Source organism: Lontra canadensis, unplaced genomic scaffold (genome assembly GCF_010015895.1).
Source record: "Lontra canadensis isolate GAN:19392208 unplaced genomic scaffold, GSC_riverotter_1.0 scaffold1, whole genome shotgun sequence".
In the NCBI taxonomy this organism is placed as follows: domain Eukaryota; kingdom Metazoa; phylum Chordata; class Mammalia; order Carnivora; family Mustelidae; genus Lontra; species Lontra canadensis.
In genome coordinates, this window is record NW_022630995.1 from 32,256,309 (window position 1) to 32,283,087 (window position 26,779).

Consider the following 26,779-nt stretch of genomic DNA (forward strand, 5'->3'; position numbering starts at 1 on the left):
CACATACTAATGTGAATTAGCAGTTTAGGTCATCATCCTGAGAACTATAAAAACAGGATTCTGGAAATTTATCCCAAGAAGATAGTCATAATGTAAGGGGGAAAACCTGTACATGTACAAGAATGTCTACTGTAACATTATTTGCAATAATGAAAAGTTGGCCTATGTGGATATCCAACAATAGGGAAAGCATTTTTTAAAGGATGACATTCTACATTCTGGCATATTTGATGACACATTAAGGCTATAATTTCAAATACTGTGGCATCAGGGGAAAATTTTATACCGTTCATTCAATAAATATGCATTGAGTATCTCTGCCAAGCAGTGAAATACCAGCAGCTAGCAAGACATATGAAGGTTCCTGTGTCATAAAATATAATCATAGGTGAAAAGAACAGAGCCATGTATACTAAGACATCAACTATGTACAAATGGTTTCCTGGACACTAAATGGACAGACGTGAAAGCAGACTTGCTTGTTGGGTTAGCCAGATTGTGGGGCAAGTCTTTTCTTTAAGCTTATGTCGTATTTTGTGCCATTAAAAATAAAATCAATAAACCAAAACCAAGAGCCTGATCCTCATGCCAAAGTAATACGATAAACCATAGTGCAAATGGGCTTTAGTTCAGGACTTGCTTTCTTTGTTTTTCTCATGTGTGGCTACTGTGGCCGCGTTTTAATGGTCCTAAGAGGACCTTCAGATTTGCACAAGGTACATCCAGCCATTCACAGATGGGTCTACTTCAGCTCTCAAACATGAAGGGTTTATCCCTCCGGTTTTGCCCCGAAGCCTTCCCTCTGTTGTATAAGGTTAAATTGCCAGTGTCTGCTTTTCCAAGAAGGTATCACAATTACAAAGCCCCATATAAGACACTGCTTCTCCAAGCTTGACAAGTCAGCTACTGTCTTCATTGCCCTTACCACCAGGGCCAGCTCTTCAAGGTCAGATGCTACTGAGACCATTCCCAGGCTTTGGAGACAGTTGCAGGTGGAGAATTTGGGAGGAATCCACACATTGTCCTGGCACGGAGTGGCGGGCTGTATGCAAGTTTCAAACTCTGCTTTAGTGCATGAAGTTTGCACCCTGAAATGTATTTCTTCAGATTAAGAATTTACATCACCAAAAATTCCTTAGTAGGAATAAATGTGCTGGGGCCTACAACTGGACAAAGATTTTAAGTCAGTCTATTCCATTTGAGAAGTCTATCCTTTTACATAATCCTCAGTTACAGGTGCTCATGTGGTGATTCGAGAAAGCTCCAGGCAAGTAGCCTGAAACCCTAAATATCTCCTTAATTCAGTATTTGGGGGACTAACACTGCTTTGTTGTGTCATTTCTCCACTGAGAAGATGTGGTCAAGGAATTTTTGCCATCTCACTTTCCCTTCTGTCTGTTACTCTTCTGCACAAACGAGGCGGGAAGAGGTGCATGCCACCCACATTAGGAGCTCAGAACAGAAAAAAGAAAGAGAGGGACTTGGATATGTTCGAGAAGTGATCTAAAACCTAGGTATCATGAGCGAGGAGCAAGTAAGTTCCCAGTTCTCCTCATACTCCTGCAAGTACTACTTCAGCTCTCAGTGAGCCTTTGCCAGGCCACTGAGTCCTGACATTAAACCTTATAAGGTGCTAATGGTTTGTTTTTGTCTTCAGCTTAATGACTACAAGCCTTGCTTTTGTCTTGAGAATGAATAAAGATGTTAGGAAAACAGCAGGATCAATTTGGGATTTTTTTTTACATCTAACCAGTAAACTCTTCCACTATAATGTAGACAAATATCCCAATTTTATGAAGCATCTAGTCTAATTTAGAGAACAAACATGAACACACAAGAGGAAATTAAAGAACGTGTAAGTGGTTGCCTGGGCAGCAGTCTCTAAACGCTCCAGTGGCCTGACACTTCTTGATCCCAGGTGTTGTCAGGGGACTGTCCCAGTGCGTTAAAGTCCAGTTTACCCCTGTACTTGCTGGATGGTGGTGGTGGTGGTTTTTTAATTTCCCAATTTGCCCTGTTTTGAGGGAGGGGATGTGTGATTCCAGGGTCCCTGGAAATTTGTCAATTTCAAATCATTGCAGCTAAAATCTCTTTGGAGGGGCACCTGGGTGGCCCAGTGGGTTAAAGCCTCTGCTTTCCAGGCAGGTCATGATCCCAGTACCCTGGGATCGAGCCCCAGGTCAGGCTCTCTGCTCAGCAGGGAGCCTGCTTCCCCCTCTCTCTCTGCCTGCCTCTGCCTACTTGTGATCTCTCTCTGTCAAATAAATAAATAAAATCTTTAATGAATAAATAAATAAATAAAATCTCTTTGGAATCCGAGCTTCCCTACCCGAATAACCAACATACGAACCATAGACTAGAAGACCCCCTCCAACCTTCCCCAGCGTTCTTCCCCCAGGTATGTAGAGCAGACCACAGTGGGCTGCCTCTGAAACAGTTTTTTTATTTTGATGTCCACTGAGGACATAGTTCTGTCCTTCCCCCAGTAAAGTGTTATTTTGGGGTTCAGGGAAAAGAAAGGAAAGAACAAAAAAAAAAGGCTTTAACAACAACAACTAAAAAGGCTTTTCTTCTTTGGATTAAGTATTAAAACTTATTTGTAGGTTTATTTCGCTACTAAGAGAGAGGGCGCTTCCATGATACAGTGCCAGTGGTTATCAGTGTAACCTGGTCAAATCCTTCCTTAGTTGGAGTCATATTGTTTGCTAAAAGCTCTGGGACAAGCCTATCTCTTGAATCACTTCTAAAAAGTTTCTGGCCTTATTGCATCTTTGTCTTTAGGCCATGCTCACAAAAATGCTACCAGGTAGCAAAACCAGGAAAAGATTAGGCTGTTTTGTTTTTGTTTTTGTTTTTGTTTTTGTTTTGTCTCGTTTTTTAATTTAAAATACAAGGGCACCTGGGTGGCTCAGTGGGTTAAGCCTCTGCCTTCCGCTCACGTCATGATCTCAGGGTCCTGTGATCAAGCCCTGCACTGGGCTCTCTGCTCAGTGGGAAGCCTACCTCCTACTCTCTCTCTCTGCCTGCCTCTCTGCCTACTTGTCTGTCAAATAAATAAATAAATAATCTAAAAAAACAAGATACAGTATCATTTACTATATTTACTTATGCACAATCAGGGTTTGTAGACAGTCAGAGGTTTGAGGGTAAGCTCTTCCTGTCACTGTGATCTTAGGCAAATCAGAAGCTAAGATTCATTTCTTCCTCCCTAAATTGTAAATTATAACTAACACCTATTTCGTAAGGTCATCATGAGGAATAATAAACATATGTATGAAAGTTGGTTTTTCTGGTTGCATTGAGATTTCCTTAAATAGGGTAAAAATAACACCAGGTAAGTTCCTCCTTTTTATTTTTATGTCATAGAGAGAGACTATGAGAAGTTGAGATGTCGATTAAGTGGATGAAATGGATGAATTTATTAAGAGAAGTCATCTAGTTGATTAAACAAAAATACAGTTGTTCATAACTTAAAAGGACTGCCCCATCCTTGGCCTCACTCCTAAATAACTTTATGCTATTTTATGTAGACATGTGGTTCTTGTTTGCCAGTAACCATTTTTTACTGTATTCTATGCTTAAGTACAGTGGGTTGTGTATTTGTAACAATCTTTCAATGCAGATAATTAACCGATTCCCAGTTTTCTTTCAGGTAAATGTTGGAGATATAGTTATAATAAAAGGCAAAGAGTTTATACCTGCTGACACTGTACTTCTCTCATCAAGGTAGAGATACCTACTGATGCTCAAACAGTGTAGAGGATGGTTTCTCTACCCTGCATTGACCTTGTGATTTCTCCAAGGAAATAAGGAATAAACGAAGAATTTAAAACCTCTTTCATGATTGTGAATGAAACATTAAAAAAAATCAATTGGACTTAACGGACTCTTTCATGCTTGCCATATAGAATAAGTGATAGGTACTATACTGTGTAATTCAAAAGTTATAATTACGGTTAGGAGTCTACTCTCTCTGGATATGTCCAGATCCTTTTCTGTGGACCACTAACTCCTAAGATGTCCTGTCATTTCTCATATATAATATATGGATTGGGTTCTATTGATTTTATCTTGCAGTCCTTGTTCATGATCAATTTCTTCATGATGCATTCATATATCCGTCCAAACTTCCTTGATCTTTATAGTGCATTAGTACAAGGAAATGGATGAATGATTTCTTTTTTTTTGTCATCATACCTTTGAAATGCCATACTCTTCCAACAACAACAACAAAAAATTATTTTGCTTTTTTAAGTTCTGTCTATGGCTGAATTTTAGATAATTTCTATTTTATTCATCTTTAAGATAGTCATGAATTAGTATTCAGAACATATGGCACTGTTAACCTTTAAAGAATGTGATTTTCAAATGGTTTGGGGTTTAAAAACTGTAAAAGTAGTCCTAATATAAATTAAGAAAAATGTTTTTTTTTTTAATATCTTAGAGGTTGTTTATCATCATTTCCTTGGACAGTTTTATTTGTAAAATCCACATATAAATATGGACAGTGTCCTTTTTTCAAAATCTGTTTAATCAGGTCATTATTTAAAGTGATTAGATTTGTAACAAGTTAGTGAAACTTAACTGAGCAAATAAGAGTTACCTAAAACTGAAGTTGAGGTGCCAGTCCACACGTGCATGTGTTGAGAATGAGCTTAACAGTCAACTTACTGTCATTCACATCAGGTACTAGAGAAAGCTTTGCTCAGGAGGATACAGAAAACCAGGGTTCTTCTTATCCTGGCTTCATGATTTTGAACAAAACATTTAATCTCTCAGGCCTTGATTTTACATCTTTTAAAAATGAGGAAGATTGGGGCGCCTGGGTGGCTCAGTGGGTTAAAGCCTCTGCCTTCGGCTCAGGTCATGATCCCGGGGTCCTGGATCGAGCCCCGCATCAGGCTCTCTGCTCGGCAGGGAGCCTGCCTCTTCTCTCTCTCTCTCTCTCTCTCTCTGCCTGCTTCTCTGCTTATTTGTGATCTCTGTCTGTCAAATAAATAAATAAAATCTTAAAAAAAAAATGAGGAAGATGGAGTAAATGATCAAGCTCTAATAGTTCCTGACTCTCCTTTGGATTTAAATTTGGTAATCTTCTAAATTTTAAGAATGCCTAGCCAACAGAACCATGTGCCCTTTGTGCTACTAAGTAAAAGGCTGGTAAATGTAGTAGATGAGTGACCGTCTCAATGTCATCTGACAAAGTTCAAAATGATAGTGAAGCACTCCAGCAATTTAAGAAAGTAAGGATGTTCTCCTGTTTAAATGTGTCATAGAGACATAACTTACCATGGAGAGTATCATGTATGTGAACCATGACAATATTTATTTTTTTGTATGCTCAGCATATGAAGATAGTTGATTACGACTTTCTACTTAATTCTGAAAGTTTTAAAAATATTTTTCAGCTGCCCCTATCCAGCCCTGAAAGCTCCCAGAAAGCTCGATGCTCAAATTTCTTAAAGTTTAGATCATTGTTATAGGAGTCATTTCCCAACATTAAAAACATTCACTGATGGCTTATAGATACTGTAGTGTAGCTATAGATGTGATAGATCAAAATGGTGACTGTATCTATTTTCTTTTTTTTGAGATTTTATTTTTAAGTAATCTCTACATCTAGCATGGGGTTCAAACTCACAACCCCAAGATCAAGAGTCTTACACTCCACTGACTCAGCTGGCCAGGTGCCCCAGTATTTTCTCTAACTTAATAGAGCATCCACAGAGATTAACTTGCTCCAAAGATCATTATTTTTTAAAAGAGTATCTGATTCATTGCATTTAGTTATTTAGTAGAATTCAATATGTAACTGTAGAATTCTACAGTTACATATTTCTATCTCAGTGGCAAAATACCTGCTTTCAGGTTTGTTTTTTGTTTTGTTTTGTTTTCTCAAAGGTTTTGCATTACACTTGTGAACCTACATTAGCCTTATGAAATAGGTAGAAGTTTTTGACGTCATTTAACAGAAAGTGGAATCTTGACCTTAAGTCTTATTTTTTGGCCATTTAAGTAGCTAATGAGTAGGTCAAATTTGAGATACGTAATCCCTAATCTGATAACCCTCATTATGCCACCCTGGCCGCTATCAGAATAGGGACATGGTGATTCTCACCCGCAGGTGAGCACCATTTAACAGTGAGCATAAGCAACAATTTATAATATTTTAATTTCCAAATATTTTTCAGTTATTAATTACTAATAGTGCACCCACTTTGAGGTAATTTGAAATTAAAGCATGAACATTGTTGAAAGTTAGTGTGTCTCATTGGTTTTCACTTTGACATGAAGAAACTGAGGTTTTAATATCTAACAAACAAATACATATATGAGTTTAGAAAGTATAAAAACAGAGAAAAGTAACTCAAGCTGTTAATTCAGGTCCACATGGGTTCCTGACATGTCTGTTTCATACCCTCTGGAAAAGCTTTCCTGCATTCAAAGACCATGTATCACCAAGACTTTGTTAATTATTGAACAACTCAAAAGGCTGCAGTTATGCCTTCTAACATCCTAAGATCCACATCTTTATAGCTTTGCATTAAAGTTAATGCAGTTAACTTTGAAAATGTTTTGAAATGAGAAAATTTCTAATACTTTTTTTTAGTGTGTGGGTAGGCGTAGGGAGGACCAGTATAGTATACTTGGTTTCTCAAAAGCCTAAAACATGGTTCCCATAATTCTTTCCTTCTTTGGTAGGAGTAGATGGCGTGAGAGTGAGAAATTGGAGAAAAGAAAATCTATAAAATAAGTAGCTCTCTATATATAATTATGTTTTTATTTGATAAAAGAGTCTTGTGAATAAACTTCAAAACCATCAAAAGTTTCTACATTAAAAACTGAAAATTGGGCTTAAAAGCAAGTAATCCTTGACTATGTCATGTTTTCTTGTGCCTTTAGACCTGATCAAAATAAATTTTGAAAAAATTGGCATTAGACATTTTTATTAACATGTATTATTTTCTATAATAATTTCAAACTTTCTGTCTCTTTTGTCCATTTGTTTGGTTTTTCTTTTTTCTGTTTTTCATTTTTTTTCCGTTTTAATTATTTTGAACTGGGACCTGTAGGTGGCAGTAGGGGAGATAGTGAAAGTGACCAATGGGGAACATCTCCCAGCAGATCTCATCAGCCTGTCCTCAAGGTTAGAACCACTGAGTCGTACAGGATGTGTGTACGTGGATCCTCACCCTACAACAGACAACAATTACACCCAAAGATGGTTGAATTCAATGTTGCTTCCTTTAAAACACAAAAATGTTGGAGACAGACGTTTCACTGATATTTTAAAAGCCTTTCATGAATATGGTGTTGGATGCTGTTTGTCCCTTGAGGGGCCAGTCAGCTCCTATTGTTAGCAATAGGAGTCTATGAGGCATGACTGTAAAGGTAGATTTTAATCTCCTGTACATCATTAACATATATTCTTATTTAACAACGTGCCTAAATACTAAGTCTGCACATAGCACCTCTCCAGGATACTGTTTTGAACAGTGTGAAGCTTTCCATGAAATGAAGCTATTGAGAAATTTTGTCTTATATTTGAAATTTTCTGTAAGTCCTACGGAACCCCTTCAGCAATCATGACTGTAATTTGGGCTCATCTAGGGTTTACAGAGGACCCCCTGCACAAAGCTGGATGTCGTACATTTTGTACTGCATGCTTTGGGATCCATTTTTATCCTACTTGTAACAAGTGACAGAGTGCATGTTATTGCGATCAAGTCCAGCTGTCTACTGGTGTCTGTATTGTGATACGCATCTTGTTTCATTTCTCCACTTACTAATCAAAAAGCCTGCTTTGCCTCTCTGACTGTAGTTTGCATTTGGGATGTCATCATAATTTGCTGAAATATTTATTATCTAGCATGATTCCTTAAAACCTTTTGTTGCTTTTTCATAACACTATTAAGAACTGCTTCAGTAAGATCTGTCTTAAGGGATAAGCAATGTTCTGAATTTGGATGCATTTTTTTTGCCCCACTTCAGACAGAAGTCAGCCATTTGACTTTTTAACTTCCTAGCCATTTAAAGTCCCAGAAGAATTGTTCTGTGGGAAAAAAAAAAAAAATAGAATGCTATTCTCATTTTAATGTGAGGATGGCTTTGGATATATTGATCAGTAATATTTTAGTGCATTTTATTGCCAAAATACAGAATCTGCATCATTCACTTAGCATTTGCTTGTCATTGTGCTTCTATATTATCAGAAGATATGTTTTATAATTTCAAAAGCCATTTATGTTTCAAATGTATATATAAGTAAGTTACAAATTAGCAGCAGTTACCAGAGTCAAATTACTATTGTGACAGTAATAAAGGGCAAAATGTTGAAGAAGTGATAGAATGAAAATATAAATACTGAAATAACTTTTCCAGTTGGGAAAAATGTATCAGCCTTTACAGGAGGGAAAAAAAATGTCCATAGAGTAAATTGAAGAACTTGCAAAGTTACTTTAAAATGTATCTGTAAAATATTTGATCAATGACCATATGTTTCAGCAATTTTCACAAATCTGCAGACCACAAAACTAAGCTACATGCCCATTTCTGAAATTTGGAATTAGTTTGTTTTGCACATGTACAAATTGAAAGTTGATTAGAAGATTCCAGGTGTTTGTAACTGACAAAATGTTTCCTTTCTAACTTTGAAGACATAGGCTCACCCGAGATGACATTTATAGTTACTTACAGGATGTTAGTTAGGTTTCTTTTAAAACCAAGGGTTCATGAGATTGATACCACTTCAGAACACTTTCCCTGATACTCGAGGATCCAATTATACAAGTTGATGGCCAATTCTCCTGTTTGTAATTGCTGGGCACGTAAATTGAAGGGGAATGGAGAGGGACATAAACAGTCCAGGATATAGACCCTGTGACAGACCAGAGACGCACAGACCCCTTCCACAAGCCACTGCTCACCAGACTTCGCAAAAACACCCGGGGTGGCGGGGGGGGCGCCCGTGAAGGGGATCTTCTAGGTTCAGCTCAAGGACCAAGATGGCCAAGTTGGCTGGCTTTAGTTTCAGTGTTTTCTCCAACGAGAATCTCTGAAATCACTTTAAGAAATAGAACAGGAGCAGAAAAAAGGAAACAGGGAGAGAAGTGTCCATCTACTTTCATTGTGAAATCTGTTCATACACTTTTTTAAAGTAGCCTTAAAATGTAAATATTATGATCTGTATGATCCTATTCATCTTTTCTTAAAAGGTAGTAAATGCAAGTTTGCAGAAGCAGCAATCTGGAGTTCTCTAATCAAACAGTTTCCTTAACCAATTTATACATGGGCTACAAGCATGAAATCTCGCTTGGTATTTTTGAGCTGAAGATAAATCTGGACACAAACTACTTTACATTTCAGATGGAGTCTGTGTTGTGTCTATATGGATGAGCAATTTAAGTATCCTATGACAGATCTAATCATTTCAATTATCTTGAAGATCAGTACTGATTGGCGGGAGATTGCTTTTTTGATCATTCTAGTTGAAAAGCTGATCCATGGGTGGTCATGCATGGGTTCTGCCTCCCAGCATTTAGCAGTTAGAATGAAAATTACCAAGAAACTAGACAGCTAGAGCTTTGTTTAGAACAAAAGGCTTCAGTGAGCCTAGGCATTTAAATAAGTTATTATTATGTTTTCCTTCCCCCTGCTAAATGTTCTTGCTTTTCAATTTTAAACAACAGCGAGCCCCAGGCCATGTGCTACATTGAGACATCCAACTTGGATGGTGAAACAAACCTGAAAATTAGGCAGGTAAGATCTAATTTAGGTTTATGTACTATTTGCTGATTTATTAGATGGAATCAAGAGCTTTATTTCTGTTATTGTCTTGAGTTGAAGTAATTCCAATTGGAAATACTTTCTCATCGAGCTATGATGAGGATACCTCAAGTATAATGAAAAGCTCAGATTTGCTTGCCTGATTAACTGTGGTCCATCATCTAGATGCTCTTTGCAATATTTTTAATATTTTATGTAATAGGCAACACTGATAATAATATTAGTACTTCTGAGTTCTTTGACAGGGGTGCATGTATTTATTTTCCCTATTCCTCTAGACCAAATCGTAGTGTGGCTTTGCCATATTGAAAATACAGTGTTTCCATTGCTTGTTCTAAAAGTCTCGCTAATCTCAGGGAATAGTTTTAGATTTCTGTATTTGCTTCACATACCATCCCTGACAGAAAGCAAGAGTCATTTAAAGGGACTTTAAAAAATGTACTCTCTTGGGTTCTAGGTGAAGGATGAAGATGACAGGGGAAGGTTGGGATATGGTAAAAATAGGTCATCATAGCACCCAAACTCAGAGTGCCCCGGGAAGCAGGGGCCCATCCACTTCCTGCTAGTAGAATCTAGTTGGCCAGAGGAAAGAACTATTTCTGAGTTTTCCTTCTCTGTGAACTAAAAGAACAGAAACATACTGACTCTTCTTTGGATGTAGATTCTATTTAGTTTGCGTTCTTTTTTTTTTTTTTTTTTTTTTTTTTTTTTTTTTGGTTGATTCAGCAAACAGACTATACTGCTAAATATTAATTTTATTTTTGGAAGCAAATAGTTCTTTGAGGACTTCACGGTATCTCTGTGGACAAATTTATGGTCTCAAATACGTTTTCCAACTTTCACAAAAGCTGCCCTACTCTTGGGTTCAAGCAGAGAGGAAGGTATGCCCTTAATTATGATCTGGCAAAGAGTATTGTATAAGAGGGGGGAGATTTGCTCATAAAATAGTAGGATTTCTTAGATCTTAAGGCCTAGATGAATCAGAATCCCCTCCCTCCCACATGTAATTCATTTAATCTTTTGCTTATTTAAAAATTTCTAAACAGGGCTTACCAGCAACATCAGATATAAAAGACATTGACAGTTTGATGAGACTTTCTGGCAGAATCGAGTGTGAAAGTCCAAACAGACATCTGTACGATTTTGTTGGAAACTTAAGGCTTGAAGGACATAGGTATGTAAAATTGGGCCTCATAAAAACACAGAACTCACTGTATCTCAAGTGTGTTGCTGAGTGTTTTCCAAGCCTAGGTACATATCTCTTTTCTCATGCTCTAAGTCTGAACGCTGAAAACCTCTTTCTTAAGCATTCTATATTACTTTCCACCAAGAGTCTTTTTGCAGAAATTGTAGCTCTTAATACCATGCATATGGCACCGCTGAAGACTTCCTCAGGATTCCTGCCAAACTGACAGCTGGATGTTTTCAGGGACATGCCAGGCTTCTGGCATGAATACTTGTGTTGTAGGCCTATGTGCAGTCTCCATGGCTTGGGTCCTTATCTGTGATCGGTGGGTGCCTCAAGGAGTTTAGAGTCTACCCCCAAGGATACTGGATAATTTCTTGTCTTCTTCTCTGTGTCATTTCATAGGCTGTTTTCTAGGCCATGTTATCATGTGTAGTTATCTCTGCCATTACCTACCTCCTGCTCTTCTTCTCTTCCCACTTCTGTTCCCTGCCTCTTCCTTCATTGATTCAACCAGTATTAATTAAGCACCTCGTGGGCTAGGCTAGTTACAGGCGTTAAGGAGACTGCAACAAACAAAAGAGATAAATACATATGCCCTTGCGAGCTTACTTTTCTTATAGTAAGGGAAGGGCAAACAGACAGACAATAAAATGATACACAAGAAAATTTTATACAGCGTTAGAGCGTGATAAAAGCTTTGGGGAAAAAAATAGCACAGGACAAGGCAGATTAGGAGTCCTTGGGAGGGAATAACTTGGAGGTAGGACTGTTCTAGTAAGCCTCATTCAGCAGGTAACATTTGAGCCAGGGGAATGGGAAGTGAGGAAGTTAGCCATTCATATATCTGAAGGGAGAGGATTCCAAACAGAAGGAATAGTCCCAACAAATTACTAGTTATTCTATCACCTTAAAGTGGGAAAGTACCTGGAGTAGTTATTAAATTTCAGGGAAGCCAGTGTGGTTGGAGTGACGTCACCAAGGAAGAGTAGGAAAAGAAAGACCATGCAAGGCTTTGAAGGCTATTGGGGGTTGTTACTCTGGGTGAAATGGGAATCCATTAGAGGGCTTGGGGGGAGGGGATATCAGCTGTTCAGTTTGGGACTTAATATGTTTGTGTCGGGGAAGCAGATGGATATGTAAGCCTGAAGTTTGGGATAGAGGCCTGGGTCATGAGGTAAATGTGGGAATTGTGGGCATAGATAATTAAAGCCATGGAAGTAGAAGAAATCACTGAGGGTGAAAGGGTGTGGATAGAAAGGTGAGGTTTCCCAAGGGCTGTCCTGAGACTCTGCAACATTAAAGATGAGAAAAGAGGAGAGACCAGCAAAAGAGACCAAAATCAGGTTGGTAGGAAGGAAGCCGAGATAGTGAGGAAACTGCCATGGTAGAGGGAGTGACTAAAGTGGGTCCTTGTTGTTGCTGGCCAAGTGCGGTGAGGCTGAGAAATAACGGTTGGATGTAGTGAGTAGAAATCCTTGAACTTGGTTAGAACAAGTAGAGCCTGATGAAGTGAATCTGAGATAGGGGAAGGAGTTGAAAATACCAGGTTTAGACAGATTTTCGGAGGAGGCTTGCTGCAAAAGGGAGCAGAAATGGAGCAGCACTTGGCAGGAAGGGTGGGTCTTTCTGATTTCCCTCTTCTTCCCTTCTCTCCTCCCCGGCCTCCTTTACAATATACCTTACCTGCCGCATGGATATAGTGGCTAGCTAAATGCACTAGTTCATTCCACCAGCCTGAGAGATGGACAGTGCTTTCATTATTTGGTAATTGCATTATTACAGTACTTGAATTCTAAAGGACATTTGAAATACACCCTAAACTGTCCCCCTCATTCAGATCCACCAGAAGCTTTCTTGTAATATGTGAAGTAATTATATATTGTTCTAAAATTTGCACAAAGTGACCTCACAGAGTGAACATATGGTTATAGAGTAATAATAGAGTTGGTCCTTTATATAAGTAATGTTTCTATAGTCTGACATTCCTAACTGGCCGGCTTCCATCTCTTATCAGTTCCCCATCAAAATCAATGCCAAGCAGATCCACGCAGTGGAAAAGAAACTTGGTATGATCGTGCCAAGATTTAGGGTACAGATAGAATTTATATAATATGCTTTAAAATATATGAAACATGGAAACATACCTTTGTATTTATAGCACATTTGACGTTTACAGTGATTACCCAGAGCTCTTGGAGCCCCTTTCTTTGGAATGAGTGTTCTTTGATTCCATTATTAAGGATGAGAGTCATTGTCTAATGCCAGAATTTTTGCAATTTCAACTCTGATGAAATCTAATAACTAACTCTTGTTGAATCCTTGTAATTGAAAAGTAGTATTTTTGTGTGTGTCCTTTGAAGAGATTGTACCTAATTCCAATCCACACCATAAATGCTGAGCTGACAGCTGTCCTATTAGACTCCACTGTATACGTAAGGAACAGTTGGCACCTATGTACCCCAGAGCATAGTCTAGCAGCTTCCCAAGAACTTCTTGGAAATGTGCTTTAGGCCCAAGGTCCCCTCCCAACTCTGAAATGCACGCCAAATCTTGAGGTATATACAAGAGGGGTTCCCTTCCAGATGGGTTTGAGAGGCATGCTGTTGTGCAGAAGGAATGCGAATTATAGACGCTGTGTTCTTTTTCTAAATAGGCATATGCTTTTTCCTAGGGGTTTATTTAAGTAGAGGCCTTTAGGTGAGGTTATTACCCACCCATCTGGATTGACTTCACCTGAGCCAGTGACCTTTGCATAGTTCCTGAAAGAAGGTCTAAGGCCCAAGCCGTTACTGGCTCTAGACACCTACCAGGCCATAAAAAGCCCCCCAAAAATGAAAGATTCAACCTCACTTTACCTCTACTGGCCAAGAAGTTCTGTGTTCTCTGGAGACTTTTCTTAGGAGGCTTCCTTCTTTTTCCAGAAGTTTGGGGATTTTTCTGATGAATTTTTCTTTATATTTGACATTTCTTTCTTGCTTTTCTTAATACTAAAATGAAGACCTAGTGCTAGGAATCTTTGAGCCGTTACATCTCATATAGTACATTTCCATCAAGAATCCCACTACATCTGTGATGGCTTGTACCTTTGTGTTATCTTTGTGTGAGGTTGTGTCAACCAAATAACCTACCATAGTGGGTAGTTTTACCAAGAACCCACAGAAGACCCAACGTGGCCTTCATTCATGAAAAAATGTGGTTTAAATTATATGGAATGGCTATCCTCAATATGCTGTCACTTCAGAGAAATGTTAAAGACTTAGATGCTTACCATTGATTGGAAACTTATTCACAGTTCTTGGAGAATTGATATTCAAATATAATAAATTACCCTAGAGATTTTAAATACAGGACTTATCTCTATAGGGCAGGGATGGCAATGCAAATGTATGATGAGATCTGTGTATTTACCTTGCCTTGTCTATTTTTTGAACCTTTATGATGCATAAAGCTATTTATAATTAGGCGTGGGAGAGGGAGCAGATCCCCTAACCTCACCACTTCCAAACATCTCAGAAACCTAAACAGACTTACTAAATCAGGAAAAGTCTTAAATAGGTTTGAAAATTAGCCTCTGAATCCCAAAACATTGCCTACTATCTTGGATTGTGAAGTTGTAGGAAATGGCTGGTTTGGTGGTGAGGAGAAGCAACTGAAATGCGTCTCTCCAGCTGTCCTTGTGTAAAACAAATTATTCGTACTGGTAGGAAAATTACTTCTTTTTCTAAAAATAAGGTAAATGTGAGAAGGGCTGGCTATTTTAATAGCAGAACCTCCGTTGGAACTCTGTACTAGCTGTAGAATTCTTAAGCACTTTAGAAAATGTTGTTTCTAATGTCAACATCATCTGTCATAGCACTGTCCCCCTGGGAGCAGATCAGATTCTTCTTCGAGGCGCGCAGTTGAGAAATACACAATGGGTTCATGGAATAGTTGTCTACACTGGACATGACACCAAGCTGATGCAGGTGGGATTTTTTATCTATGAAAAACCTTGTGGATCTATTCTCTTGAAAATGTGCTATTTGTAGCTCTCTATGCAGTAGTCCCAAATATAGCAGACCCATCTGTCACAGACTCCTGAGCCCTACTCTGTACATTCAGAATCTCGTTCTTCAGTGTTTAAGGGCCATAAAATGGCTCATGTGCACAAGAATACTGGAAAGTTTCATTCGAGACCAACAATGCATGAACTGTTAATGATTTCTTGTGTTGATTCCATTTACTCTAACAGGTTGATACTATTGTCTATGCAATGACATGTTCTACATGAAAGTAGTCTGTGTTCTACATGAAATGTGCTCTACATGAAAGTATTTATCTTATAATCTTGTTTTAAGACTGTGATCAAATTTTATAACTGTTTTCATTTTTTCATAAAATTAAAAGAAGGATTTGTGAGCCAAATGTTGACCCCTTTTGCTAACATTTTTATGTTAAGCCGTTTTTAATGGAGAGAAACTGCCATTACTGATTCCACCATAACCATAATGATTCGAACTCTCACCATTCTATAAATTCTGTCAACCATTATTTTATATCTATTATGACAGATTTAATTTTCTGTTCTATAGATGCCTTAGTTAGCATGATCGTTTTTATCATTGACCAAAGCTGAGGAGACTGACTTCCGTTATTCTTTATAGCCAGGACTACTTAGACCATTGCAGTGATCAGTAAAACAGTTACTGAACACCACCAGAAATCTGGAAACCAGAGGTCCTACAAATGGGACCTTCATATTTTGTAACTTCCAAGGGTTAGGGTACAGAGGCCACCTTCTCTGTCTCTCTTCCTGAGCTGAGCTGCCAAGTGCCTCTCCTCTACCCTCTTTGCTTCAGTAGTCAAGTAATGCCTTCTTCATCTTCCCTGCCACAATGCCAAAGTTATGTCTCTAAAAGGAGTACTATTTCCTTCTCTTCTTATTATTATTTTATATCCTAGAAAAAGGCTTGAGGTATAGTGGACTAAAGGGAGAAAAAAAAAATAGGTGGCTAACATTTGACAGCTTATTACAGCTATGATTTTTTTTCTGTATAATTTTCAAGTGTCTACCCATGTCTAGATTTTGAGTTGTGACTGACTTTGTCATCTTCATCAAAATACCAAATAGACATTACTCAATCAATGTGTACACAATTTTTTTATTGTTCATCTTGTCTCTTTTTACAGAATTCAACAAGTCCACCACTTAAACTCTCAAATGTGGAACGGATTACAAATGTACAAATTTTGATTTTATTTTGTATCTTAATTGCCATGTCTCTTATCTGTTCTGTGGGCTCAGCCATTTGGAATCGGAGGCATTCTGGAAAGGACTGGTATCTCAACCTAAATTGTAAGCATTGAAGGGCCTGTTGTATTTATTTTTTTCTTTCATTAAAACATGCATTTGTTTCATGCTGATGGGATTTCCTATAATTCCTAAAAAGAAAACCTTGTTGGCAAGATAACTGGGCATTTAATTTTTATGTTTCAATGCAGTTTCCAGTAAAAGTAAAATGTTGCTAGAGTCTCCAAAATTTCAGAATCCTTAAAAATGATCACTCTAGAGTAGTATAAAATGTTCATTTATATTATTTTCATTAATGTTATGCATTCTTTAAAAATATTTTAAAACAGGTGGTAGGATAGTTACCTGGTGAAGAAAACAGATTGATTATATTTAAAGCACCAGAAGTAGAGCACATGGTTATAAAAAGTTTAAATTGAATATCCTTTCATTTGAACTCATGAATGCAGTAAATTCCATGTTAACGGTCATCTTGTCTTAGGGAAAGCCTGTTAAATATGGTCTTTTGGACCATCTGTCCTTTTACTATTGTGGGATTAATGTACCATCCCTGAATATTTCCGGAAAATAAGTTTGCATTGCCTTTTAATGAGTACTTAGCCAATAAATACTTAATTTCCAGAAGCGTGAAAACAAATTCTAGTAAACCTTGTAGCAAAATCGATTTTTTTTTCAGTTTTTATCCTATTGATTTTTAGTTTTGTGGCTATTCCAACTTTTTTTTTTTAACATTGATTTATGATTTCAACATCGGAACTGTTATGACTCCCATTGGTTTGTTTCTTCATATACTTCACAGTGTGTCTGCCATAGCGGTTCTATTTTCATTATCAAAGAGGCAGGGTGTGATTTACCTAGGGAACAGCCCTACATTGTTTTTACTATTTGGATTAGTTTTGCTGTTGTTTTGTCTGATTGCTTTTAAGGCATGCTTTATAAATCAAAGGTGCTTTTTTAATAATTTACATAAAAATGATTTTGCCCAGTGGAGATTTTATATTTATAAACCCACAATCCTGTCCCTGATATCTCTAAACTTCCTGTGTGGAACAGCATTTGAAATAGTGGGCAGTGCTTTCATTCGTTAGTACCATTATGAAGTTCTTAATAGTACTACCAATGTACTGATCCGTCTTGAATGTATTTGAGAATAAGGATATGCTATCAGCACAGTGTTCCTCCCAAACTATCTAGAGATGTTGTGTAATATGGAAAACTTCTGTTATGCTGAAGTTCTGGTCAACACAAATGAAATACTTGAAACTACAAATGACTTTCTTCCCACCTCCCTCAACAGATGGTGGTGCTAATAATTTTGGATTGAATTTCTTGACCTTCATCATCCTTTTCAACAATCTCATTCCAATCAGCTTACTGGTTACATTAGAAGTGGTAAAATTTACCCAGGCATACTTCATAAATTGGGTAAATATGAATTACTGTTTTTCATCATTCTAAATATATGTTTTGTCTTTTTTTTTATAGGGTCTTTTGAGGATTTTAATTTTTTTTTAAAGATTTTATTTATTTATTTGACAGAGATCACAAGTAGTCAGAGAGGCAGGCGGAGGGTGGAGGGAAGCAGGCGGAGGGTGGGGGAAAGCAGGCTCCCTGCTGAGCAGAGAACCCGATGTGGGGCTTGATCCCAGGACCCTGGAATCATGACCTGAGCCAAAAGCAGAGGCTTTAACCCACTGAGCCACCCAGGTGCCCTCAAGGTTTTTAATGTTTTTTAAGTAATCTCTACACTCAATGCGGGGCTCGAACTCAAGACCGCAAGATCAAGAGTTTTGTGCTCCACTGACTGAACCAGCTGGGCAGTCCCCTCATAGTGTCCTTTGATCTCTCTGAAACAAAATCTTAATGATACTTTCCCTTTTATTGACTGCAAGATGGCATTTCAAAATATATTTAACTCTAATATGATAAATTCATTTGACATGTAAAAATCAATAGCAAAAACTCTTTATCTTAAAATCACACAAGTTTATAGATTAGACATTCTGGGGAACTAAGTCTCCAGTTAAGAAAACCTATTTGGGGTTATATAATAGTCTTGGGGAAAAGGAGAACCATGAGGTTGAGAGTTAAAATATCTGGATTATCATTGTAGTTCTATAATTACTAACTGTGTGAACTTTGCCAAGCCACTTGACTTCTTTGAGACTTACTTTCTTGGGCCTTTAGATAGGAATGATAAAACGTGCTTTACCAGCATCTCACAGTGGTAATACAGAGCAAAGGAATCTCACAGCATAGCAAACAGCCTCCTAAACAATGAGTGCTCTAGAAATAACACTACTCACTGCTTGTTACAACCAGGCTGTGAGTCTTGTTTTATATACCTATGTAGTTTATTTTTCCCCCACTGTAAACAAATTCAGCTGTGCTTAATTTTTTTCTTCTTGAATTTTTTTAATCTTGGAAAAATGTGCTGGACATCTGTTCCCTAAATATTTTGTTTATACAATGTGTTGTTCTTAGCTTTATTTTACCAAAGTTAAAATTAATGAATTTATGTAAATTAAATAAACCTTCAGACTTAATCTGCCAGAAAGTTTAATTTTTCTTTTATTTTGGGAAATTTGGGTATTATCTTTTGAAGTTATTTTTTTTAATTATTTAAAAGTCTTTCAAGAGAACAATATTAGGATTTTTAAAAAATATAACTCATGATACTTTTGCCACTGCTCACTACCTTCCCATGGTAAGTGATCCACCTCACCTGTCAAAATGTCTAATTCATTGGTACAAGCCCAGTAGAATTTAGAAATCTAAAATGAGCTGCAGGTGTGGCTTATTTCATGCAGGAAATGTGTTGCTGAAAAATTATGTAATAACATTTGTGTAAATACAATTAAAACCTATTGAGGTTTCCCACTTTGCAATAAGAAATTATAAGGTGACTCATTTTGAAAATCAAATAACTAGTTAGTCACTTTATTATTTTGTACTTGGATTTTTAAAAGTAATATTTGCTTCAAATAATGACATAATTTGAGTATTGGAGAAGGCCAGCAGGCATATGCTATTCAACCACATTTCTATTGTACAGAGATTCGATAACATTGCTGACAGGTCTTTTACTAGCCAGCAATTCCGTGTATAGAAATGAGATCAGTAACTGCCCCCCCTTTGATACTGGTTCTACCTGATCTTTTAGGAAAATGTCTAATCTTGTTTCTGAATGATAACTTTGCAAAGTATTAGAATTCAGGTAGGGTGCCTGGGTGGCTCAGTTGGTTAAGCATCCCACTCTTGGTTTTGGTTCAGGCTGTGATCTCAGGATCGTGAGATTGAGCCCAGAATTGGGCTCCATGCTCAGGATGGAGTCTTGCCTGAGATTTTCTCTCTCCCCCCACTACCATGGACTCTTTCTCTCTCTCTCTCTCTCTCTCAAATAAATAAATCTTCAAACAAAAACAAAGAACTCGGCTGCATGCCTTTTCTTCTATCACCTCTTCCCCATCTCCTTCTGTTCCTTATCAGACTTGATGATCAAGGAAGTCCAACTTACTCCCCGTTCCATTCATTCCTCTTTGAACATGGCTCAGTTGCTTAATAGCCTTCTTAGAACAAGGCTTCTACAAGTCAACAGCCTACTTCAGAACTGAGGCAGATCAGTCTGAAATGCAGATATGGGAAAGACCAGATTCGTCCTTTTCCTTTGACTTGTAAAAACCTGTTAACCCTGACTTGGCAATAAAATAGTGTACTCTGGAAAATACTACTTCTTATAGGCGTGAGAGTCAAGCCTCATATTGTTTGGGTACAGAACAAGTACAAATTGGTACAAAAGCTGTACATTTTTGTTTGGGTTTTGAGAAGTGCACTCCTTCTGCTTTCAAGTATATGCACTGGAAGGAAGCAGATCCAAGAAAGTATAACCAGATAGAATCTCTTAGGTAATTTTCCTAGGGGTTTAAAAACCTACATATTTTAGCTGCATTAAGTACTTATGTTGTGTCAGATGCTTTAGGAAGAACTTCACGTACGTTATTTTATTTAATCCTTACCACACGTCGCCTATCTAGAGAATGGTAGAATTATGAAAAAATTCAGGATTACCTGATTGCAGAGATACACTCTAATTGCCATGCTGTCCTGCCCTTCCTGTGAAATATAATATTCTCTACTGAGTACTTTTCAGGGAAATCAACTGAAATGGTGTAGAATGGCCAGAGATGAGAGTAGCTTCATGTTATAACTCACTAGTTAAAGAAAATTTCAGTCAATCTCTTGTTACCAAATGCATTTAGTAATTTCTTTTATTTAAAAAAAAAAGGATCTCGACATGCACTACGAACCCACAGACACTGCTGCTATGGCTCGAACGTCGAATCTGAATGAAGAACTTGGCCAGGTAAACTGAATTTCTTGTTGATATGTTAAATGGGACGTCAGATTCATTGTCATTTCTGCCATAGGTGGCAACTTCATATGAATTGACAGCTCCTAATTTCCCATTATTTGGATAAGGTGCATAAATACATGTTAGTACATAATTACCATTTTTAGTAAATGAAGTTTTAAAAACATTTAAAATCTATTTTGCTCTCAGATAAGGTATTACACGAAGGGATTTCCTTCAGCATATAATCTAGTTAGTAGTAAAGTATTGGCTATTTTTGAGTGATAAACTCTCAGTATTAAAATTGCTCATAGCTTTTGACCAGAAAGGAAGAAAAAGTTAACTTGGTCACTGATGCTATGTAAGTCAAAGTATGAAAGTGATCAAACAGGAATTTTAGATTTATAATTCATACTGCATTCACATATATGTATATCTTTGTAATCCATATTTACATACTAGCTCAGGAAAAATTCTTATTCTCTATTCTTGCCATTTGCTATTTCTTTTCAAATAGCATTTCTGTCAGAATTATCCTTTTTCATACCAATCTGGATGTTATATGAAGTTAATTGCACAAGGCTTTACTAATTCTGTAATTGTTATGGTGAGAAATCCTGGTAGATGTTTTAGTGCTCCATAAATGTTAAGTCACAGTAGTGGCAATTTCTAGTGGAAATTCAGACCATGTTAAGGCAGATTTCTGTATGGCTGCAGTTTTTCTAGCATCTTGATAGTCTTTATGGTTCATACATGAAATGATTCATTGCTAAAATACTAAAAAAAAAAAGTCGAACACATTTCTTAATGAATGCAAGGAAAATCATCAATTAATAGCATTCATTGTGCCCATATAATATAGCAAGATGGATAAATAGAATTATTGAAGGGGCATTTTTCCCCCTCTGTGAAAGACTGACAAAAAAAGACTTCTGAAATTTTAATGAGAAATTTTAAACTTTTTTTTTTTTTTAGGTAAAATACATATTCTCTGACAAAACTGGTACTCTGACCTGCAATGTAATGCAGTTTAAGAAGTGCACCATAGCTGGAGTTGCTTATGGGTGAGTTTTTTCCTCCTTTAATTAGAATGTGAAACACACATTTAATTAGTGCTAATAGTTTGGCATGTTTTGAGAGTTCTTACTAGTGGCAATTTTTTTTTTTTTTTGACATAAAAAGCCCCTGTTTTAACTTTAGCATACATGTATGTTTTGTGTTACAGTTTGAAATTGTTTTTCGTTTGGAATTACCTATGAGGTGGAGGTTCTACCCAGTAGTATTTCCGTGTTTGGAGTTTGCTAAAGGTCTCTATTCTGGCTCTGGTCATGAAGTAAAAATACAGTGTCCGCTACATCGCCATGAAGTTAGAGTACAATGTCGTAATAAAATACAGTGTCCTTGGGTAGTTTTCAACGATGTTAAAATATTGTTGTTTCTCTGATAGTTACGCCTTTGATTTGCTTTTTCTTTTATTGTCTCTCCTCTTTGCAATCACAAGCAATCTAAATTTCTGATGGTGGGAAGAAGGTGGGGACATGAAGCTCTGAAATCTAGTGTGTAATGTTTAATACCCTCAGAAACTTTTATCAGGCTCCTAATGTCCTTTACAATATGCTTGTTAAGAGTCCATTTATTTCTTTCTTTGAGTTATGTTTACCTAAATCCTTCAAAAGACTTCTTTCTGAAATACTTTTTAGGATAATGTGACTAAATTAATCTGTACATTTCCAAAAAGGATGTGATCAAAAGATGAAACTTTTGTTGGTTGGAATGACCTTGACCATGACCTATTAACAAATTTTCCAACTATCCTTATCTATAAGTGAGACTGGGAAATACTGATCCCTCAACCATTTAAGCAAGAGCACTTTTGTTTGGGTTTTCTGGTTTGTACTCACTCTTTCCCACTCACACTCTGTCTCCAAACAGTAAGCTAGTATAAAAATAATGTATTGAATTTTGAAAACGCCTTAGTTAAAATTACAAATAAATAACCATTTGGTAAAAAATTCTAGAAGCAATGGTTATTCCTATACAAGTGTCTACAGAGAGAAGTAGATGGAGGCAGATACCCTATTCTTTGGGTTAGCAGATAGTGTGACTAAAATTGACTTCAAACTGTATGTGTAAATGAAGCCGAAAAGACATTTGATTGAACGGCTTTTTCACACTTTGGGAAGATGGAATGTTAATTTAAGAAGCATACTTACTGTTTCCAGGGCTGGATACCATTTTGTATCTTTCCTCTTTATCTGAAGTTCTCCCAACTCCCCTAGAAAAGGCTGTCGTTACTCCTCCCCACCACTTGCTACCAGCCTTGTAATTTGGTTAGCTGCCCTAGAGGAGGACAGGCAGCCATACTTGTCGATGTCATGAATATTTGACCCACAGGTATGCCAGGCAAGAGAAGGAGAGGCAGACTGTAATTCTGGAGTGTGTTGTATTATCCTTGCTGACAGACTCGTGAAGACTGTTTTATAAAAATTCTGCATTCATAAGTGAATTTGTTTTTATTTTGCCAGTTTCCAATTGAACGAGCAAGTTCTTTAAATGAGTAAATATTGATTGTGAACTTACCAGAACAGAAAGCTAGAATGAGATCTAGCCTGTCTCCTGCGTTCAGTCAAGTTTTTTCTTATTCTTGCAACAAGCCCTTAAACACGTCCAGGCACTAGTTCTAAAGAGCAGTGTTCTTTCTGGATCTGTTGGTGATATTATCATTGACAACCCTTATGTGATAGGGTCGGTTTGAGACTGGTAAATATTAAAGAAGTATTAAGAGTTAAGAACGGTCATCATTTAGATTAAGTTTCCAGAAAAACAATTTTTCTCTTGGGCAAATAATATCTCTTAATATTGAGGGGCAGTCATAAGATATGACCTCTAGTTCTAGCTTTGTCACTAATCTACCATGAAACTATCAGTAATTCCTTTCAAATATTCCAAATTCCTTAAACTGAGGATAGTGAGAGAAGATAATCTCTAAAGTCATTTTCCAGGTATAAAATTCTAGATATAAAAAAACATAAAAACATGTTTTATTAGAATTTTTTAAAAAGGTATTCTTTTGTTTGCCAATTTTAACTTATATAAACAGAAATACATTTCTTTCTTGGGTGATTTATCATGTTTTTGAGAATACCAGAAGACTTGCTGAGTGAAGCAAGTTGTTAAACTGCTTCCAATAATCATGTAGTGTTGTGTATGTGTGTTTAGGATCTTTAACCCTCGTTTTTTTATCAACATCCTCTCCCCCAAGCATCCTGATGGGCATTTGGAACGTCAACATTGTATCATAGAGAGTGGTTGATATAGGAAGTTGTTGGTACAGGAGACTTCAGATGCTTAGGTGTTTAGAGTAAGAGACACACCACTGTTCCTTAATTCCACCAAACACAGCAAGAAAACTAGTTACTGTCAGCCATCTTTCTGTGGCAATTTCCTCTGGCCACTCTTGGCTTATCGGAACCCAGAGGGGAAATAAAATGGTTTTGCAATCCCTTTTGCTTTGTTGCAGTGTTAACACTTGTTTAATATGGGGAACTATTAAGTACATGTACCTTCAGCTCTAGGGGAAGAAAGCATGGTGTTCTATCTCCCCAGGACAAACCAGGATAAAGGAGAACATCCCACATTTTCATAAATTAACAAATGTTTTTGGGGTTCCAATGTCAGAACAGATCCTTGTTAAGCATTTTTGAAGAAGATAAAGCCTAGTTTTACCCTAGGTAGAGTTAGAGGTGAGTTCGGTTGACTTTTATGGGTCTGAAGAGAGGACTTGAAGTATCTTCATTTTTGCCTATTATTCCTTAAGTTTGTAAGACGATAAGATTTAACACTTAACACAATGCTTCAAAATTTAATCTTGGTAATTTTTCTCTCATTTTCACATAACCACTGCCCAAATTGGATTCATCATGGGCATCAAAATAAAGATTTGTACATATGTAGCAGTGATGATGATTTTGTCAGACTTGTCAGAGATGCTACTGTGTTTAAACTTACTAGATTGTTTCATTAGATCTTTCTTCGATTAAATGTAAATTGATGTCATCTGTAAATTTAACTTACTACAAACTAGAAATTCTACTGCTAAACATTTGTTAAAGTATCATTTCAGTAACTTCCTTTCTGTAAGAAATGAGTCAAATTTACCAAAGTAACTGGAATGCCAGGAATGGGTAAAGAGGCTTATATGTTCCATGGCTAGGACTTTCAATACAGTGAATGTAATAGGCTATAATCCTAGGTATCATCTTTATTGGTAATTTGGACCTTACTGTTAGAATGAGCTGATGAGCTGGGCAAAGCTTTACAGAGTACAGGCTCTGAAGTTGTAAAAAAAAAAAAAAAAGAAAGAAAAAAGAAAAAGAAAATTCTAGTAAGCCAACTAAAGAGTGATTTTTTTGCATTAGTCATTTAATCAGTGTTAAAAACATTTCATTGACATTTTCCCCGTAAAAATCTCTATGTAGCAATCTCTATGTACACATGAATATAATCTACGAATAGTTTAACATGACCATATTTTGTTTAATAATATGTTTGCTGAAAGGATCAGTACTTCAAACTGAGAAGAGATTCATCACAGGAAAGCTCACAATTACCATAAAACTTAGCCCCGAGGTCTAGATTATAACCAACAAATTTATCTGACTGCCCACCACGGTAAGAATTGAGTAAATGCCATTCATTTGTTCATTTATATGCTTCAACAAATATTTTTATCTCCTCTGTGTATATGGCACTTTGTTAAATGATGGGGTTGTAATGATCAGCAAAAGTTCACATCGTTTCTGCCCCCCCGAAGTTTATAGTCAAATTGGGGATTAATGGGTGTTAATTAAGTAATTAAAGATAAAACACAGTGCAGAGGTCCACGTGAGTCTATGATGAGGATTTGATCCAATCAGGCAGGTCAGGGACTGGTCTGTGAGAAAGTGATCCTTGAGCTGAGATGTAAGAATGGGTTTGATTAAGTGAAGACCTTACCAGGCAGATACAGCAGTATTGACATGCACACAAATGCAAATGACTAGATGGCACATATACACCAGAGCTGCCCCAGCAGCAGTCCTGGGGAAACTCACGCACACAGGGGCAGTAGCAGGTATGTGGGTCTCCCGCTGTTCATCACATTCTGAGCAGCATCTGCCAGGGCTAGACCCAACCCAGGAGAAGGGACCCTGGGTCTCGAGCTTTGCATCTTTTAAGCTATATTACTAGACATGTACTGCCTCTTTCCTGATGAGAGATCGGGGACTGCCGTCCAGCACCGGTGCAACATAACAGAACCTTAGCACAGTGTTTTTGCTTGGGTAGCACTGGCCTCCGCTGGTACAGTCTGGGGGTGGCTAGAGTCCAAGCCTTGAGGTTGATCAGAAGTGATTGCCTTAAGCGCTGGGCTGCAGCCAGTTTCCACAGAGCTTTGCAATGGGTCATCATTTTTTCTGGGACTCCGGCCCACAGGAGGCTCGGTTAGCCCTTCCTCTCAAGCATCCAAAAAGTCATTTGGTGCAAGAGAGAATAGTGAGTAGAAGGGACTGCCTTCATTGTGACTAATGACCGTGGATACCACACTGGAAGCAGTTTCCTGCTTTGCAGGTGAAAGAGGTGCCTTCTAATGGTGAAGCTCGTGCCGCAGCGGGTTTGGTGGAAGGATACAGGGAAAGGGATGGAGACAGAGGGAGTGATAGGACTCCACGGGTTTTCAGTGAAATTTCTATCTATCAAAAACAATGAATCACTCTACATTTACATTATTGAACTCCGCATTTTTTTTAAACTCGGTTGATAGCTAATAAATTTAAAGAGAAAATATTGAATGGCCATATATAGTGAGAGAAATGAAGGATAAGACAATGAGTTCTGGCTGCTAAGAGAATAGATCTTGAATTTTCCCACCCCACGCACACACACACACAATGGTAATTATGTGACAGATGCAGGGGTTAGTTCCCACTGTGAAGGTATCACATCAAAGTATGTAAGTGTATCAAATCATCATGTTGTATCCCTGAATCTTGTGCAGGATTATACATCAATTATATCTCCACAAAGCTGGAAAAGATTTGAACAGTAAAAAGAAAAATGTAATAAATACATAAAAGAAAATCTGCACTGTTATATATCCTTTGACTGAATACACAAGTGACTGCTGGAA

At 37.3% G+C, this 26,779-nt stretch overlaps 1 protein-coding gene across 4 annotated transcripts in view; it reads left to right on the top strand.

The window, feature by feature from the left end:
* ATP8A1 (ATPase phospholipid transporting 8A1) overlaps window positions 1-26,779 on the top strand; it is a 226,004-nt gene that overhangs the window by 63,303 nt on the left and 135,922 nt on the right. For 2 of the 4 annotated variants that reach the window (XM_032852612.1, XM_032852624.1), the window contains exons 7-14: window positions 3,653-3,726; window positions 9,687-9,756; window positions 10,830-10,957; window positions 14,826-14,937; window positions 16,142-16,307; window positions 17,560-17,687; window positions 20,548-20,625; window positions 21,589-21,677. In XM_032852612.1, the coding sequence (XP_032708503.1) occupies window positions 3,653-3,726; window positions 9,687-9,756; window positions 10,830-10,957; window positions 14,826-14,937; window positions 16,142-16,307; window positions 17,560-17,687; window positions 20,548-20,625; window positions 21,589-21,677 (845 nt within the window). Of the gene's footprint in view, window positions 1-3,652; window positions 3,727-7,070; window positions 7,145-9,686; window positions 9,757-10,829; window positions 10,958-14,825; window positions 14,938-16,141; window positions 16,308-17,559; window positions 17,688-20,547; window positions 20,626-21,588; window positions 21,678-26,779 lie in introns of all 4 variants that reach the window. The other 2 variants (XM_032852621.1, XM_032852627.1) reach the window with 2 other exon arrangements.